General features: G+C 42.9%; 1 protein-coding gene across 1 annotated transcript in view; it reads left to right on the top strand.

Moving 5' to 3' along the window:
• The window catches only part of COP1 (COP1 E3 ubiquitin ligase), a 693,430-nt gene that overhangs the window by 92,318 nt on the left and 581,296 nt on the right, over positions 1-19,816 (top strand). The window contains exons 9-10 of the mRNA XM_069231565.1: positions 16,336-16,393; positions 18,095-18,209. Coding sequence (XP_069087666.1) covers positions 16,336-16,393; positions 18,095-18,209 — 173 coding nt within the window. The remainder of the gene's footprint in view (positions 1-16,335; positions 16,394-18,094; positions 18,210-19,816) is intronic.

Raw genomic sequence — 19,816 nt, forward strand, 5'->3', positions numbered from 1 at the left:
GGGGAGCTGAGTGGGAGGAACCGGGGGGGAGGAAGAGAGGAGCAGGTGCTTATAGCAGCAGGATGGCAATCCAGGCAATGGAGGCAAGTGAGTGAAGCCTCCACCTGTTCGGTCCTGCTCCCCCTGCAACCACAGGCCTCAAACACCACAGTGTCCACACTGACAGCCCCGGCCCGGCCCAACCACCCTGACCCTGACACCTCGCCTGCCCTGCACACTACACGCCGCTGCAACAAACTCCTCCCCCTCACCACCTCCTCTCCTCTCAGCGTCTCGCACTGCCTCACGCTGCCCCTCGGCTCCATTGCCTTACCTCCCCTCCTCTCTTGCTCCGTGTCCCGTCCGCCCTGTCCACGGCACCCCGGCAGGGCACAGACACGGGCGCAAACATGGATGGCTGGCGGTGCTCTGCGCTCCTCGCTCGGTTTGGGGCTTGGCAGCTCTCGTTTCCGGGTCAGCTCTCTTGTTTCCGACGGTCACCTGGGCAGTGAGTTGTCCCAAGGTGGAAATTAGTGGAAGAACGATATGGAAAAATCTGATTTCCTTTCTGAAAAGTTTTCCTTCAATTACTCGCAAAGTGGATTCTGCTTTCATGTGACAAGAAAAAACAGTCCTTGATGGTTTGCCATTGAACGGATAAACACACTTCTGGATATTTGGTTGCTAAAACTTGGGTGGAACATCTAAAATTCTGTCCTGGTGACACACACTATTGCAATAAGGACCTCTTAATATTGAGTATCCTTGTGACATCACATAATTGTATGATAACTTCTTGTAGGTTATGGCCTGGTGATATTCTTGTCATGAGTGTTCTGATGGTCATGATGGCTTCTTGAGGGCTGGGTTTGCTGATTACCCTTATCTTGTGTGAGGACCTCTTGAGGGCAGATTGACATAGAGATAAAATTGCTTGGGGGGCCTCTCAAATACTAAGTGTCTACATGACACACCTATTATGAGTGACAGTAAGTTTCCTGATGACATATGTAATTGATTGAAGGCCTCTTCGAGACATGCTGAGTTTCCTAGTGTGATCTGTGCAGGGGGCATATAGAATGCAAAGTATTCTGGTAAACACACATCATTGATGGAAAAGTCTCCGGAGGAGTGATGAATGTTTGAATGACACCTGCCAGTTATTACATTGTGACTGCCTCTGAACACTCCAGTTGTTGGTTGCATGATTATTAGAAGTTTCACTGTTTGTAACACACCTGATGTTTATTGCCTGAATTTTGTTTTATGTTTGAAGTTCAGGAAAGTGTACACAGTTTGTTGTGAACCTTTTTGATAAATACCAGCAATGTTTCCAAGAAGACTGCTTTTATGATTGCGGTCAATGCCTGCCTGTATTCTGCGTGGTTATGAAGAGAGTGTTTTGGATATGCCAAGTATTGTGTAAATTTGGCATCTCTGTGCTTGAAGTAATGGGAGCGTCCTTGATCTATGGGCTACCCAGCTTTATGTTAAAGGTTGCAGCTGCATCTTTGCAGATGCAGCTTTTCATGTGCCTTTAAACATACTGTGCACAGACGCAATAATAATAGTATAACAGCCCTCTTAATTGTCCTCTGTCTCTTGTTTTCCAGGCTTTCTAGACACATTCTTTGGTAATGACAATTCATAAGGAGTATTGGCAGGCACTTGACAAAAATCCCTCTTTTTTTATATATACAGTTTGTTCTTGTCTCTCATTTAAGCGCTGTGGATGTGAGAACGATTAAACTTGAGGGGACATTGTGTTATAGAATCATAGCCAAATGTTTTTCCATCTTTTCTCTAATATATATTGTGCTGGAGTTGTAGCCCCAGACAGTCTATTGTACTCTTAAAAAATGTATAAAGTGTGTGCTGTTACTCAGAAGCTTGTCCTGGTGCTGGGATTTGCTGGTCAAATGGACAGAAAGACAGTGGGATAAAGACTGAACATTAATTAGTAAGCCAGGTTTTGAGGGCATTGCAGAAAGACAGATGGCTATCCGTGTGGCATATTTTGACCTGCAGAAGGTTCTGGTATTTGGAAGCCAACAAGGAGAAGGGATGGGTTCCAATTCATGATTGGTGAACTTCAGGAGCCTTAGGAGTCTGAAGTGGGAAGATCTGAGGGGACATGATGGTTGGTACTGATTGAATTTACACTGCAAATAGGGTAGGCCTTGATTGTGTATTTTTCTGTGAATCATGCCAAGAGATTTGAAAATTACGTGTTTGGAGAGGGGAAGTGTAAAGTGGACATGAATGAGGACACACAAGCATGGCATGGAAGACAAACAAATAGTCAATTTTCGGCATAGTGAATTATTTGCAGTTGAGCAAGATAGTAAACAGGGAGGCCAAAATGTAATGAACTGCAATAGTCAGTCTTACATAGAAAAAGCGCCTGCGACATGACTTGGATTGAAAAGACAGGGAGGAAATGCACAACTTTTTTTTTTTTTACAAGAGGTGTAAATGATAGAAACAGGATGGCAAGACCTTTCCGATCAAGATTCTGAACATTGGAGACCGAGGTCCCAGAGATTGGACACCAAAGACATTGATTGGAGGCTGGTGGACCAGAGTATGAGTGTTGCTGTCCTCCACCTATTATCTCATTTTTTTCTGTGTGGAGTATGAGAGAATTGATGTCCATCCACAACACATCCGCGGTGTGGCAGTTAAGACGGTTCTTGTGCATGTCAGAGGATGATTAATCCAGGTGAAAGGTGAGTTGTGTTTCATCTGCATACACTATGAGGGCATTCTAGAAGAGCGAGTGAGCTGAGTAAACAGGATAGATGTAAATATCACATGGGTTGGGCTGAGGGATGAGCCCTGTCATACCACACAAATGACATTTTTGAACTGTTTGATAGAAAGGGAGGGAAATGAATGGATTGAGAGCAGTCATGTAAGTATGCTGTAAGCCATGCCAAAGCCTTCCAGTGGGCATCAGCCTCATGGAGGTGAGTGAGCAGGAGGTCATGTGCTACCATGTTAAATGTAGCCAATATGTCTAGGAGGACTAGGGCAACTGAAATATCCTGGTCCACCAGCATTATAAGACCATGTATGGCAGAAAATAGAGTCTTTTCATGCTATGAAAAGAGTGAATTATTTGATGAACTAGGTTTAAGCCACGCCTACACTCCAGGAAAAAAGAGATGTTAATTTACACCTCAAAAATTTTGTGGAAGATGAGGAACAGTTATGCTGTAAATAGGACATGATTCTGCCCTTACTGAAGAAACCCACTCCTTATTATGAGCAATTTTCATCCATTATATTAGAAGTTTACTATCCCTCATGGATAAAGTTGTTTAGCTCAGCACTGACTGAATCTGCAGTTAAATGTAGAATGGAACAGGCCAAGGGTCAAGAGGAGAGCTGGATTTTATGGATAGAATGTTTTTGCTTAACCTGCCATTTGGGGCAACCGGGGGGTCCAGTGAAAACGACTTCTGTGGTCTGCGACTGCGTCGAAAATTAAATAACATTGACAGAGCAATAGAGTGTATTTTATTTGCAGTTCAAATCCTTGAAAATCCTTAATCCTTAGACTGGAGTCACCAGGTTCCTGTAATGACCTGATTGATTCACAGGGGAAGCCTGGGTTCCAGTAATGATTAGTTGGGTCCACAGAAGTCAAACAGTTCAGAACCTCTGCTCTGGAATGGTTAACTAGAGAGGAGTAACAAACATTGGTAACTTTTTCTTGTAAGAATAATGAGAGGTCCTCCCAGAGGGTTTATGTAATTACAGTTTGAAGGCTACATGAAGTCAGGGTTGATGAGAGACATGAAAACTCTAAAAATCTCCTTGAAGGAATTGGCAACATTATCAATTATTGTAGCATAATACAGTGCTCTTGCAAGCCTGATGAGTTTCTTTTATTTGCACAATGCTATTTGGTAGCTAATGCTTCTGGGAAGAAAGTACTCGGAGTGCCAATCATCTTAACATCTTTTACAGTCTTGTTAACTAAGTTGAAATTCCTCCTTAAACCAGGGGGTTGACTGGCAATTGTGGTGGTCATGAACTGGTGTGAGAGGTCTAACACACGCAAAATCCAATTGTTATAATTGGGTATAGATTCCCAAAGAGGGGAGCGAAGCTGGAGAGAATAGTGTCTGAAAGTGACTGAGAGTCCGAGAGCTATAGCTTTATGCCACAGGCATTTGAGTACAGGTCAAGAGGATTTGTAACATACCATAAAGGAATTCTGGCCAAAGTAACAGAATCACTTGTGAACAGTGGCTCTGCGTTGGTGTAGGAGTAAGAAGCTCTTTGGTGTGACTGACACAATGAGTGGGCACCAAGATTAACTGTATAAACGTGAGGGAGCCACAAGAATCAAAATGACACTTGGCCCTATCCATAACTTAAATTAATTCTTTAGATGTACTTACATTTGGTATTAGTCTAAACATCTTTTCCATTCATTATTTCAGACTGTAGATGTACACTTAAATGCAGACTTGCATGTCCCAACCTCCTCAGTTCAGGTGAAACATCAAAAACAAAATTTGAGTGTGAAGTTACTAATAGTAAGTTTTCACACATAGGTGGAGATCTTTGCCCCGAGGCACGGATCCCTATGGGAAAGTATAGGAAAAAATAATAACATGTATTAATTCTATAAAAAAGTAATTACAAATGTTTAATGTAAAATGAATATATGAATTAACTTAAAGAGACCTATAAACCTAGAACTAATAACAAAAATGTTACAGCACCATAATCCATCAAATTACATGTTTACTGAATGGTTGAATATTTAAAATATGAGCTTAATTTATAGATATTATATTTTAATCAAGGTTTTTTAAAAAGCACCCATATTAGCATTTTAATATTTAAATTCTTAGTAAATGCAATTAATAGTAATTCAGTTTTGTATTTGTAAGGAAACAGGCTTTTTGCCGGTCCTCTCCACATTTTTGTGCCCCATTTCGACTTCTAGCTGAGAGTGCACTGTAACCTTGTGTCCAGTCCTCAGGGACAGTGTCCAGTCTCTTTTACAAAAGTTATGTTGAAATGGGTATCCTCAATCGGCAAGTACCGACTTAAGTCCCTAGTAGATAGTACCCAGGACATATAAGGCTGTGTCCACAAGAGACTGCAGCACTGATAGTGCTACACTGTCTGTGACAAAGTAAAAATTTGGCTCTCAGCTTGCCACTGCAGACTGGATAGGCAGGGTCACACTGTCAGTTCGGCTTTGCCATTACCATTAATGACAAAGTCTCCTAGTCCCTTTATGGTATATGTAAGTCAGCTCTATGGAAGGTCTAGCAAGCCCTATGGCAAGGAGCTGTGTAGTATTAAGCAAGACATTTAGTTTCATATGTCTTAACAGCAAAACCTTAAAAGTTGCTTGTTTTGCTGAAGAAAGTTGGTAGTCCCATTGGCTAAGACTTTTACTGTTAAGCAACTTGTAGAAAGTTGCCACTCTGTTCCCCAGCTAGTCCAGTGCCCTCACACAGGCCCTGGCACACAGCTTTCTGACCGCCTGGGGAGACGTGTGAACGACACCCATACTCTTGAACAAAGGCAGTTGCCGCAGAGTTAGGTGTGACCTCCTCTTCCAAAGTGGCTCCTTGGGTGTAAGCCCAAAAGGTGAGCTTTAAATAGGAAGCCGACTTTGAAGGACAAATGGTATTAACACTCCCCAGCACAGTGCCTTTTTGTCTTGTAGACAAGTTTGAGACCGGGACAGAGAAAGAAACCCAATGTCTGAACCAGTTTTCTCGTGGGCCACACGTCAGGGGTGGGCTACCAAGCTCCTGATGGCCAAGTAAGGGTCGTGCCATTTTGGAAGGGGTAAGTATGTTGCACTCTGGAATAGCCAGATACCACACAAGACAGGAACTTAACCCAAAAAGAGGGGACTAGCTAGCCCATTGGCTAGTGACTGTGTTGTACCCTTGAGGCTCTTTCCTGCATAAATATGGCACTCTACTTTTCAGTACACCTTGAATTTGGAGAAGAACTGAAGGAGGACCATTCTGTTGGTGTTGAAAGCGTACAAAGTGAGGATGCACTTTTGGAAGTACTGCACCTGCTGCACTTGGGCTAGCAAAATTTGGATTGCGTGCGTGGCTCCGGGCTCAGGAATAACTTGATTCCCAGCCCCAGATCAAAGAAGTAACTCCAAAGTTCGATTGGCTCATCCCCTGGAACAGCAAAGGGACACTTAAGCTGGAAGAGCCCAAATCATCAAGTAACCAGACAAGAGGTATAATGACTCCACCTATCTCTGGTAATGGGCATGGACATCAGCTCCACTGTTAGACTGTTTTTTTGTCTGTTTCAGTCGTGTCTCAGTGAGCTTCAGTTTGACAATATTTGATGTTCTCGCTCAGCTCTCAGATCTGTTCCTTGTCATTTGACTCTCCAATCTCACCCACTCATCAGTCTCCACTGTCTATTAAATTCCATCCCATAGTCGACGGTCTCTACCGTTCATTGCTCAGCACCTCCAGCTGACCATAATTTCGCCATCCGAGAACGTCCACGTGATGGAAAGGACTTCATTTCGATTCTGCCCTTCTTGCCAAACAAAGTACCAGAGAACAGACTTTCACAAGGTTTGCAACCTTTGTTTTTCCTCCAAACACTGAGCGGACTTGTGCCTCGTATTCCACAACAATAAGATGCTTCGGATTATACAGGCGCCTCACTGCTTAAGCTTCCATGGCTTATCACCAGGAGGAGGAAGATACTCAATGACCTCTTGGATACCAAGAGGAGGAAGATGATCTCCAGCATCCGGCATCGAGATCGAAGAGACATTCTTATTGGAAAGCATTGACTCAGAGGCCTAAGAAGATCAACCCCGCCGGCCCAGAGGCCCAACAACGAAGGCCACAGTGAGTACCTTTCTCCTGCAAGCTGCCCACCTTAAGGAGGCACCTGCTGCCTTCCCTTATCAGAGGCCTCTGATCCGCCACTGCCTCACAGCCACTGCCTCAGTGCCATGGTCTCCACTGATCTGAGCAGGACCAGACACCCTTACCACAATCGGTGCTGAAATCCTCCTCTAAGCATCACATGTCTACATCGACTGCCACCTCGTCGCCGAATCCGAAGACACCCTCTTGGACACTGAGACTTTCGGTGCAGAAGATTTTGAAATGGAGGAGCCCCGATCCAAAGCACTTTTATCCAAGACCCACACAGCCAAAGCTCGCTTCTTCATCCTCTAAGCGTCCGACCCTCTTTGGCTCCTTCCAGGTGGCTGTCCGTAACTAAGTCATCTGCTGTCAATGAGGATCTCAACCAGACAAAGGCTTCAAGATCAGCTTAATGCTAGACCACAATGTATACACATTCAGCCTAGCACTGATTGAATACTGGCTAAGCCCCCTCGCACTGGGCGAATACTGGCTAAGCTCCCACTGCCACCTAAGGATGCCATTATTTATAAGAGGAACTTGAATTTTTAAGGAGGCCCTGAACCCTCCTGTAGAGCTGACACACAGGAAGCCTCAGCAACATGACGGAAACACCCTTCCAGTGCTTCCTGTTCCGTCCCTTCCGTTTCCTCCTGATCAACCTCCTTCTCCTCCCTTTCTTTCTTCCCCCCCCAACCCTCCATCTCCTCTCCTGCCTTCTCCCCATCCTACATCTCCTCTGCTGACTGTATACCCTCAGTCACACTCATCACAGGCTTCTTTACCCTTGAAGGGGAAGGGGAAGGGACAGGCCGGACTCTGATTAGGACCCATTTTATGACCCCTGGACCGACCATTACATGGAGCCCTAGCTGACACTGAACTCAGCCTACATCGTGCAAAGCCCTCGTCCCCGGACAATACAGCCTCTTACTATGAGGTCATGTACAGAGTAGCCAAAAAGGTGCAGCACCATGTCCAGCACAAGGAAGATTTCCTCAGGGAGACCCCTTTCCCTATTCCCCTACCCAGCGGCTCTCCAGTACCTTCCAGTGCCTAAGGACACTCTTAAGCCTAACTATCCAAGGGATGTGGGCTCTTGCACAAAAATGGTTGCATATCAGTCACCTAGAACATTTAGCTGTCCAACTGGCCCTAAGGTCCTTTCTTCCCCTCATACAGCACAAAGTAATCTTAGTCCAGGTAGTCAGCACAACTGCAGTGTTTTACCTACAAAAACAAAGGGAAACTCACTCACTCGCTCTAGTGTCTGCCTTACCCAGAACATTTGGTGTTGGGCAGTACATCTCAGTGTACATCTGCTAATTCAATACATTCCTGAGATGGACGGATCACAATTTAGCAAATCTGCTCTGTAGAATGCATCAGCAAGTCCATGAGTGGAAACTCCACCTCCAAGCCCTACTCCCATACTTTCATTGCTCGGGGGGCCTGCAGATAGACCTGTTCACCACCACCGAAAACTCAAAGTGCCCAAGCTTCGCCCTCAGACTCCCATACCCACAGTCCATGGTCAATTCACTGTGGATGAATTGGTCAGAAATATTTGCTTACACTTTTCTGCCTTTCCCCCTCCTCCCATCGTGTTTCAGAGACTGGGGCAGAGATCCCTCACTCTCATCCTCGTGGCTCCAACTTAGGCACACCCACCTTGGTTCACTACTCTGCTCGAACTGTCCCTAGTCCCTCATGAGAAGCTCCCCAACAGGCCAGACCAGGCATCCCAGCCCACTGCAGCTAAATCTTGTGATTTGGCTCTTCAGGACTTATAATTCTACTACGTCCGCCTCACTGCAGAGAGTGTATGACCATTCTGAAGGAAACACACTGGCCCACAGCTATAGTCAGTTATGCGACTAAGTGGAAATGGTTCATACACTACTGTCTCCTAAGACATGTTGACCCTCTCACAGCCTCTGCACAGGACATTGTCTGTTATCTTTTACACATTCAGAAGTTGGGCCCTGCTTTACTTCTGTCAGTCTCCATTTGACTGCTGGGAAAGCTTACCTTCAAAATAGACAGCACACTTCACTTCTCAAAATCTCAGTCACTAGGGCTTTCATGGAAGGGTTCCAACGGGTTATCGCGCCACAGGTGCCCCCATTCCTCTGTGGAACCTCAACAGTATTACTCGCTGGATTTGTGGGCTTTCCTTTCAAACTACTTCATTCTTGACCATTGCAATTTCTTTCTTGGGAGGTGGCTTTCCTTGTGGCCATTACTTTTCTTAGGCGTGTCCGTGAAATACACACTCTCACCTTGAAAGAACCTTTCTTTATAGTGCGTTATGATAGAGAGGTTCTCAAAACCGTAAACTCTTGCCCAAGGTAGTCCCCAGTTTTCATCTCAACCAAACAATTGAGCTCCCTGTGTTCTTCCAGTATCTAGAATCTGTAGCAGAGCATGCTTTTCATATTTTGGATGTCAAAAGAGAGCTCATGTACAACATTGACAGATCAGAACCCTTTTGTAAGACACAACAGCTATTTGTGTCTTTTTCTAAAACAGACAAAGGGCATGCTATTTCTAAAGCATGTTGGTTGGTAAAAGGGCACACAGGGCTGTTACCCCAAAGCTCAAAGCAAAAGGCCCCTTACCTGGTTCTCCCAGGCCACACTCCACTCGTAGGAAGGGAGCTTCCACAGCTTTTTTGGGCAGTATAACTCTAGCTGACATCTGCAAAGCAGCTAAGTGGTCCACCCCTCACACGTTCACTAAACATAATTGTGTTGATGTAATGGTCTGCGAGCTAGCTAATATTGGCCAGGCTGTGTTATGTACACTTTTTCCAGTCTTCTGCAACATCCTCAGGTTAAGTCACTGCTTTTGGGAGGACTGCTTTACAGTCTATGCACAGCATGTGTATTTACATCTACGCATGCCATGAATGGAAAATGTTACCTGGTAAGCAACTGTTTGTGGCATATAGTGCTGTAAATTCACATGTGCACACCCTCCTCCCCGGTCACCTGTGGTTGTTGCAGGTGGTGTAAACTTCTTTTACCTGCATTTTGCATGGTCATCTCTTCTGTGTTCTCTGTGTGCCGGCTACATCTTCACCCACTGTGTGGAAAAAGCAATTTAACAATGGAACCAATGCCTGTGTGCATTACCAGAGATAGGTGAAGTCACTATACCTCGTGACTCAAAAAGTCTTCTTCGAACAAAAGCAAGTTATGCACGTCCAAGCCCAACACTAGATGGCAAGAGTAGGCCCAGCCTGTGAATCTGTAGCACTACATGCTATGAACAGATGCTTGCAAAATATGTAAAAGCTTCCTGATGGCCATGCATGATGCTAGATTTACTCCAAGGCTAAGCTAGAATACATTTATTACTGCTTTGGGACCTTTTGTCTGTAGTAACTTTAGAAATGTACTTTATAAATAGCAATGGGCTGACTCTTTCATGGGTGGGTGTTTGAATTTGCATGTCCCTCCCTAAACTCCACCTATTTAGAAGTAAATCATTCCCATTTCCCAACCACTTTCCCAAGGTTTCTCCCACATTTAACTACACAAACATACACCTATGTTTTCAGAGCTCTCTGCATAGAAAAATAGGAGTGTCTGTGGTCTCTGCACTTATGTTTGGGAATAGCATTTCGTAGTATGTGAGTGGTACTATAGTGTTACTACTGCTTGAACTACAAAGAGCATCTTGTGTATCGGGCCCATTGAATTTCAGTGCTTAGCAGCTGGCCAGCCTAGATATTAAAATCCCCTTGCAAGAGGCAGTTAGATGAACTAAGTATAATAAGTGAACTGAGGAAGTCCTCACTATGCCACAGAGGGGCACATAGGGTGGATTTTAGAACTCAGGGAACTTAATTTCTGGGTAGATTCTGATGGTACATTCAGTTTGTGCTTGTGATAGTACTCATAACAGAAAAAGACATTTACAGACCACCAGGACCTTCTCAATTCTCTACAACTGACCAAGCGAACTGTCAAGTGAAAGGATACTATTCTAAGATGAAGACAGTCATAGACTACTGCGTGGCTACATTCTAAGAATTCCCTGGGTCAGCCTTCATACACCCCCCTAAATGGAACCCCAACAACACTGAACTCACAACAACTAATAAGGAGTGTGCAATCATGGTGTCTCTATAGGACTGTGTGGCAGTGCAATGGTATCTGAAATATGGAGCAGATATCCAAGCTTTCCCTCATGTGCATGGCAACATCCTTGAGAAAATGATTTCCCCTATTGTACTTAGCTTAGATAAGTCGCTGGCGAAGGGATTTTACTATCTGGGCTGATTAGCTGCTGTGTGATCAAAGTCAGTGGGCCCGATCCACAAACTGCACCTTGTAGTATGTGAAGTAGTAATACAGTAGTTTCACGCAAATACTACAAAATGGTATTCCCAAACCTACGTGCATAAACCACAGCCACTCCTGTTTTTCCATGCAAAGATATCTGTGAACCGAAATTTATGTTTTAGTAGTAAATATGGGAGAAACCTGGGAAAGTGTCTGGAAAATGCGTTGTTCTTCTAAATAGGTGGGGTTTAGGGAGGGGTTCTAGGGAGAGACATGCAAATTAAAACACCCATCCGTAACAGAGAAAGCCCTTTTTTATTTACATAAAATTTACATAGTAAAATGCTTAAGTTACTACAGACAAAAGGGTCCAAAACCAAATTAAAACAGTACTAAATAAACGGGATTGCCTCAAGCTCAACACAGAAAAGGTGAAAGTAGTAATTTTTGGTAAAGACACCTTGCTCTGGGGCTCCACTTGGTGGCTTTCTCAACTTGAATTCACGCCCCTCCTGGCATTCCCACACAAAGAGCCTCAGAATAGTAATAGACACAGTCTCCATCTCCTGCTTCCACACACTCGAGATGCTCAAGAAGATCTTCATATGGCTCCCCACGCCACCCAAGCCTTCATCACTGGCAAGCTGGACTGCAACAACACATTGATGTTGCAATCAATGCTCTGGTGACCAGAATACTTCAGACCATATATAAATCAGCAGCGAGGTTCACTCTCCACCGCCTGTCCCGCACTGGCATCACACTGCACCCAAGAACTCCACTGGCTCCCTGTTCAATAACAAGCACTCTTCAAACTCCTCACTTACATTTATAAAACCTTGCATAACGTTGGCCCAATGTACCTCAAAAACCACATTAACTTCAACAAACCTACCAGACACCTCTGCTTAGCCGAACTCTTACTCGCACACACACAAACCGAAAAACAAGATCTGGTAGTCATGCCTTCTGCATCATTCCAAAAGCCTGGAATGGCTTGCCCTTGCAAATCAGAGCCACCTCCTCATTTCTTGAATTCTGCAAGAAACTGGAGACCTGCCTCTTCACCTATCCCCGGTCCTGCCTCAGCCCATACATCTTCAACCCATCTACATGTTTGAGCCTGTCTGTATTGAGCTCTGTAGGTAAATCTGAATTGTTTAGGTGACTTTCTGTTTCTGGCCACTAACTCGTAAGGGCATGATTGGAGGCTGTAGTACTTTCACTTCAAGGTTAGATAACTTGTATGACTATGCCTTTTGACTTTCAAACATCTGCCAAGAATTACTTAATGGGGACACTGAGGTGAGACTTAAAAGTCATGACAAGCTCTCTTGTTTTCTGACTCATCTCCTTGTTATGTCTGGCTTTACAATGTATCTTCCACTGGTCCCTATATGAACAAAGTAAAAATGACCTTTCTTCAGTACTACAGAGAGTGGCTTTGGCTCTGCGTACATGTCAAAGGACAAGCATATTTGTTTTGATTAGAAGGAGCCTATGTGCTTCCACAGAAAAATTGCTTCCCCTACTAGAGCAGTAATCATGTGTTTAGCAAGCTGTCTGAGCCAGAGTTCTATATCAAGTATAGTTATTTTGTTACAGCAGAGATTAACCTTCAGGCCAAACCCAGGAAACTGCAATGACATATGCCTGGTAGATAATTAGATAAATATAGTGTTTGTTCTTCCCTGACAGCAGCTCAGACAAGAGGCGGGCAGCCAGGAGAAATATGTTGCTGTTTTGCAGTTCAAGCCACCCCCCCCCCCCCCCCCTTTCCAATATCAGCTTCAGAGATACCTTAACCATCACACTCCTTGAGAGAATGGGTTTTTTTCTTTCTCATTCCTAGTTTTAAGTTTTATGGGCTGGAGAGACTTAAGCTCTTGGGCTGCCAAAGGGTAGTGTAATTGTTTAAATGCATTATTTTTTTTTTAAATGGCATTACTGATATATTTCATTTACTTCAAATTTCAAATCATATTACTGCTAACGCTGCCCATCCCTGAATCCTAAAATCCCTTATTACCCATTAATACTACCCTTCCCTGAATCCTAAAGCCCCTTACTACCTCTTAATGCTATCCTTTCCTGACAAACTCTTTACTACCCCTTAGCGGACTCTGCCTTGTAAATGCAGGGGGAACCTATGTGTGACATACTGGGAAGAACTGGGTATCAAATGACTTAATCTCACTTAATTCCCAAGTAATTTCTCATTCCAACAGTGACCCTCAGGGGCCCATTTATGATCCCGGTTATTTCTGTTGCCACCTGCCAGCCATTATTAATGCCGAGGTATCTGGAGCTCCGAGAAGGAGTTATGGGGAGATATCAGGGACATTTCTACAAAGCCCTTAGTACCATAGAGCAGCATAAAAAAGCTTATATCTTTAAAGAGTTAGGAGAAAGTTTTTGAGGTATGAGTGAAGGCACTTTTAAGACTACATTCTGCCATTTATGCACAGTGGAGCTGTGCTGTGTTGCCATTTGGGAGAAATGGCACTTACCCACTATTTGAGTCATTTACAGAATGTTTTGCTGTATCACAAATCAGTGATGTCATTAGCACAATCAGTTATCATGACAGTACCACAAATTTAGGGATAGATGTTCAAACATCTCTTTTTCCTTAATTATTCTGTAAAATTAACACCAGAGTTTTGCTTGTATTCTGGTGCTAATAGGTACAAAATTCAAGCTAGTGTTAAATGGACTGAAAACTACTTCCCACACATTTCTCTGTATTTTTACAACTTCCCATGTATTCTAAAATACCCACAAAGTAGTATGTTAATGACAAAATACACTAAATCCTATCACATGTCTATTCTGAATGTTTCATAATTATGGTCTATCTAGATAAAGTAAGCTTCTCTTTTTAGGCCTGACTTAACAGTGCAGCTGTCTAGATGATGTATGTTTAGCAATTCTTTAAAATATGCATAGAGGGTGGCTTGGACTTGGCTTCACCCAAAGGAGTATTCTTACCCCATGCTATCAGCTGGTGACTTATTATTCTATTTTGTAGGAAGTGCTTCCATTAAAATGCTTGACGGATTATTCTGAATCTAAAAAATAAACTCAATTATCCTGTTTGTTATATAGTTATTTTTACTCCAGTATTGGAACTTTCATAGATTCACTTGCTTGAATACTTCCCCGTCGTCGAGATGGGAGTCCACGGTGGAATATAAAAACTAGGCCTGAAGATGTATATACACAATACATGGACTAGGCCTCAATAGAACAACCTACCATATTCATTTTGTAAAATAGACCCAAACTCAAACTTGAACCAATCTGATTGCCTCACCACCTTAGAACCTCCTGTGAGCAGCTGCCTTCCCTCAGATTTTCCACCGCACGTTGTGCTGAGGAGTCTCCTTTGAGCTCTGCTCAATATTTTCGCTCAGAAGATCTACTACTTCAGTTTTTGGACATTTCTTTTCTTCTCTGGTGCTTCTAACTGGCTGCCATGTCAGACACACCAATGAAAGACCTTTTTAGATCCTGTGCCTCTCGTTTGAAGAAAAAATTATATGTGGAGGATCCACATGAGGAATGTATTTATTGCCTGTATCCCAGCCACAAGACAAAGGACTGCAAAATATGTAGAAAATCTCTACAAAGACCTTGAAGGACAGAGAGGGTCGCCTGCTATTGTGGCTTCAGAGAGGTAAGACTGGACACTCTGCCTCTGATGAGGACAGTGCCTCCTCTTCTATTTCTGCCCTTAAAACACCTGTGGAGATTCACGAGCCACCTAAGTAAATGGCACAAAAACCAGCAGGGGCATCTACTAAGAGTCATAGCTCTCCACAGAAAAAGAAAGCAGGCACAGAAACCCTAAAAAAAATCAGCTAAAAAGACTGTTTCTGTACCGGCTACTCCACCTCCTAGCCTAGTTCAGCACCGTCAATGGTGCCATCGTCGATGTTACTCTCGTCGACGACTGTTTCATCGGTGATGCCGGTTATAGGCACTATTTCAGTGTCGACGGCAGCGGCTGCATCTTCGTCGACGACGTTATCATCCTTGTCGAGGGGGCGCCCCATCTCGTCAGCGCTTTTCGAACCGACGACGCTCCCGTGTAGGAAATAATCCTACATGGTGTACAGTCCTGTTCCCCTGTCCTGAGTGCCCAATTGCTAGTATCTATTGATTTTGGCCCCAGCCTCTGACTAATCTAGCATGTGCCAGAAACCCTAGGCCTGTACATTGATATGAGTAATGTCCTGGACGTTCCAGGGACCTGGAGGGTCTGGCCAAGAGTGGAGACCTTCTGGCCCACTCATGTAAGGTTCTGCTGCTACATAGTAACGCTTGTCCTAGTACTAACATCCTGTGCTATGTTTGTTAGTATGTATGCATGTGTGTGACCTGCGTGGTACACGCATAGTGTCTATGAGTGAATCAGTCATGAATTTGCAAGGTCTATTTCAGAAGCCACTGGCTTGTTCTTGTTTATTTGATGAAGGTGGGGTTGTTTTTCCAAAGAGTGAAATAATTTTACTGACATTCTTTATAAAATGACTAGCACCTTGTTCAAGAGTCCATTGTTGCATTATTGGTTGACTGCTGAATGCTGAGCTTGATGCACCCGAAGCTGCTTCTCTAAGAAACCTATGACTGCTCACCATTGCTGCCTCTGAGTGTCAAGTGCTGAAGCAGTTGTACTTGATTCAGTTTGCAGAGCCATAGTAGGGCAGACCTAGAGACATCCGAGGCAAACCACCCCAGCCATCATGGCTTAGGCCAAGTGGCCCCTGTTTGTCCCGTGTCACCACCGACCCACCTTGCCCCCGATGAGGCCTGACAATTGTGCATGTGGTTATGCTCTGAGTATCTGATTTATTAGGGTTGACATTTGTTCTGCCATGTTGTCACACCAACTCCCTTCTAAATTATTTTCAGGGCTTTTAAATGACCTTGTTCAAGTCTGGCTTCAAAGGGAACAAGGACTTGGAGCATAAGAGTCACAATGGTGCGTAGCTTATACTAAAGAGGGCCTCTTCCGTTTTTACCCTCATGGCGCTCAATTACAGTGTTTCTCAGACAGGCCAAGGCTTGCTGAAGAATTTCATACATAACAAATATCCTGTTTACTTAAAAGAACAGATTATACTGCTGTATAATAACTACCATTATGTTTCTCTTTGCAGCAGCCTTATCGATTCGACAGAGTACAGTCAGTCCCCTGGCTTCAGTGGCAGTTCACAGGTAAGAGGGTTGGCGCTTGTTTTCAACAGTATCATTGCCCTCTGCCCAGAAAAATGTATCTACTTTATCCCAACTTTGGGGTTTAAGTGTTGTATACTGCTTAAGTAACATGATACTGCAAGAATGCTTTGTTGTTTCTGCTAGCTCTTTCGTTCCTATTTTAGTTAGATTTTTTTAATTTAGCTGCCTTTTTATTGACAATGAAGATCATGCCCCATTGCAGCTGATAGGATCTATAGCCCTTTAAAAACTATCTTTTGAGATCTTCTGATTCCCAAAAACTGGAGAGGCCTGCAAGCCACAAAGCATTCCCCGATCTGTTCTGCACGCTATTGTGTTTTAAGATTTTTACAAATGTGTCATATAAAACACACAATAATAGAATACATTGAGCTTAGAGTCATCAAAAATGTAAATGATAAAACTGTGTCTAAAAAGAGCAGAAATAACCAGTGGGATTAATAACCCTTTAACAAAGTAAGGAGCATGAAAAATAGTGATTAGAAGGGACAATTGTGTGCGGGAGAACTGTGCCACACTTAGTACAAACATCATACGTAGTCAATAGTAATTCTGTAGCCTTAGATGGCCAGGGAGGTTATGACATATTAGATAAATGCACAGTGCTTGTGATCACAGTTAACAAATAAAGCTTTAAATAAGACCTAACGTAAAGTTCTTTGTGGGATAGTGTTCTGGTTTGTCCAAGAGATGACTAGACTCTCATTTGTAAATGCCCCACTCAGCTGCAGAATATACTTTTTAAAAACCAAACGTTAGGTTTGTCCTTTTAGTTTTGATTGTTTTTTTCCTGCACTATGCATTTAGGCTATAAAAGCCATGCACTGTCCATTGAATAAAATACATATAAGCATAATTGTATTTTGTGTTTTGCTGGTGTGGCGTAAAGGCCTAAACACCCCAGCAGACCCACAAAGTCTAAATGTAATAGTTTGAGTCTGAATGACCAACATGAGGAGGACCCAGCCAAGTTATTAACAAGCAAGAGTAGTCATGTGGCAATGTAGTGTGGCAGTGGCAAAGTGGGGTCTCTTAACATATTATCTAAAACTATGTTTTGTGAAGCTATACAGGAATTAGGTTCAGGTAGCTTCAAACCCGGGATTTGAGGCAGTATTAACTATTCCTTGAGCCCATTGCTTCAAGAGATGGTAATAGCCAAACAGGACCAAAAGCTGGCAGAAGAATCGGGAGAAAAACAGAGAGAAATCTCAGAATCTGATAACTTCATGTTAATGAATCACTTTAACTGATCAATTCATATAAAATTAACAGTCTGAGAGACACAGACAACAATAGACCTTGGAGAGAACTCTTTCGTTATTGGTAGAGCAGTTTGTCCTCTACTGTTCATCAATAAATAATAAGTATAGTGTTGTACTTAAATCTGTTTTGACCAAGGATTCAATTATTGAACTTCTTTGGTCAGTATTGAGCGTCTTCTGTTATTCCATATAACTTTCAGTATTGGCAGTCATATTAAGAGGAAAGCAGGAATATGGCAACTTGAGTAATGGATGAGTAAGATGTTCTGTGATATCTGAGAAAGAGAAAAGTACATTTACTCATTATGTCACTTTGTAATGAAAACAATGACATAGACTAAAGTAATAAAGCAAAAAATATAACTTTTTTAAAATAAATGCTAGATGCTATGTTCCCCTTTTCGCTATCCACCAGACTAAGAAACAGCCATGGTACAACAGCACCTTAGCGTCCCGGCGGAAGCGGCTCACAGCACACTTTGAGGATCTGGAGCAGTGCTACTTCTCCACCAGGATGTCCCGTGTCTCAGGTACCCACCCTACTCCACTTGAAAGGTTGTTATTGTATCCAAAATAAAGAAGCCCAAAGCCCAGTAAGGGAGATATTGGCTTCATTTGAAATTTCATTGGATTAAACTGCATTGGCATAGCTGTATGACTTAAAAATTTAAATGCGTAGGTTGTGTAAATTTAGAATTTAATTGCTTTGACCATGTTGTGATCCCCGGTGCTGACATAGTGGCTAGTGCAGGTCAGAATTTTTGTGCATTGACAGAGTTGTGCAACTGTTAGTCTTCAGCGTATGTTACATGATAAAACTAGGGATATAATAATCTTTAACTTCTAATTTTGTGGAAAGAAAAGCCAAGTACTGTGCCATCATCGGGTACAAACCCAAAAAGGCTGTGTTTTTGTCTTTATCCCATTTATCGGAATCAGTGTCAACAAAATCCAAAGATAATGCTATCATAATTTTTCTGAAACATTCAGACTTCTTGGTGAGTTGATGGTGGCACAGTGATCTTTTGTTTACAAAGCTACCTTGATTGTTCCTTTTTTCTGGAGAAAAAGGAACATAATGTCACATCAGGCTCACCAGATAAAAAGCAAGTCTTGAGTAGTTGACTCAATACCGGACACAGCACTTATAACATTTAAAAGATTGGGTCATTGTCTCTGAGTAGAGTCCTTGACATTTTAGAAACTCTGATTAGTAAGCATTGCTGTGCCCTGAAAGACGCTGTGACAATCATTGGTCTTTACCAACTGTGAGTAAATTTACTCATTTGTCAATGCACTGTGAGCTCATAGCACTACTACTAACATTAGACGGGCAAATTTACAGTAGGAGAAATTAAATGATGTGTCTGTTTTTTATCATGCTTGGTTTAGTCTGTTTGTTGAAAATTAATATCGTGCATCCAAAAGTAAATGAGGATCAGATCGTCTGGTTAATTACACAAAACTCTAAGATTAAATAATTGCAATGATAAGTTTAGACAAATAAAAAGACAGTAAATACAATCATATGATAAATGTTTCATGATATAGATTGAACATCTGTGGATGAGAGTGTTAGTGCCGTGATTGGAGCTCTGTTGTGGCATATGGGGCTAGGAAAGTATTAAGTTAAGAATGTCTATGTTGATGAGACTCGCATTCATTGAGGTGAGTTTTGAGAGTAATTTTGAATGCGTATAAGGAGGTTTGATCTTGGAGTGTGGAGCAGGATAAGCATGGGCAAAGGAATGGAGCCTAGTGAAATTCAACAATAAAATTAAATGAAAAACTGGGGGATTTTCTGCAGTTAGGTTCAGACGCAGTATGAAAGGAAAGATTAGGAGAGCTCAAAGGTTGGGACAGTGCGTGTTCATAGGTTCAGCCATGCTAAGAAGGGGGATACAAAGCCAAGATGAGATTTACTAATTGAGCTCTGCGGGTGCTAGAAAACCCTGTGACCTGTTATCTGTGAATGGAGAAAGGTTTGTCATGTAGGAAGAGTGGAGAGCGTGGTGAATGGCAAAGTAGTTACATTGTCAAAGTGAGAGAAGGCTCTTTTAGGAGGCGACAAGTAGATTAGTACAGTTTTCAAGCTTCTTTGTGACAGTTCCGCTGATGCTATGGATTGGGAAGATAG

The sequence above is a fragment of the Pleurodeles waltl genome, chromosome 4_2 (assembly GCF_031143425.1).
Source record: "Pleurodeles waltl isolate 20211129_DDA chromosome 4_2, aPleWal1.hap1.20221129, whole genome shotgun sequence".
Lineage (NCBI taxonomy): Eukaryota > Metazoa > Chordata > Amphibia > Caudata > Salamandridae > Pleurodeles > Pleurodeles waltl.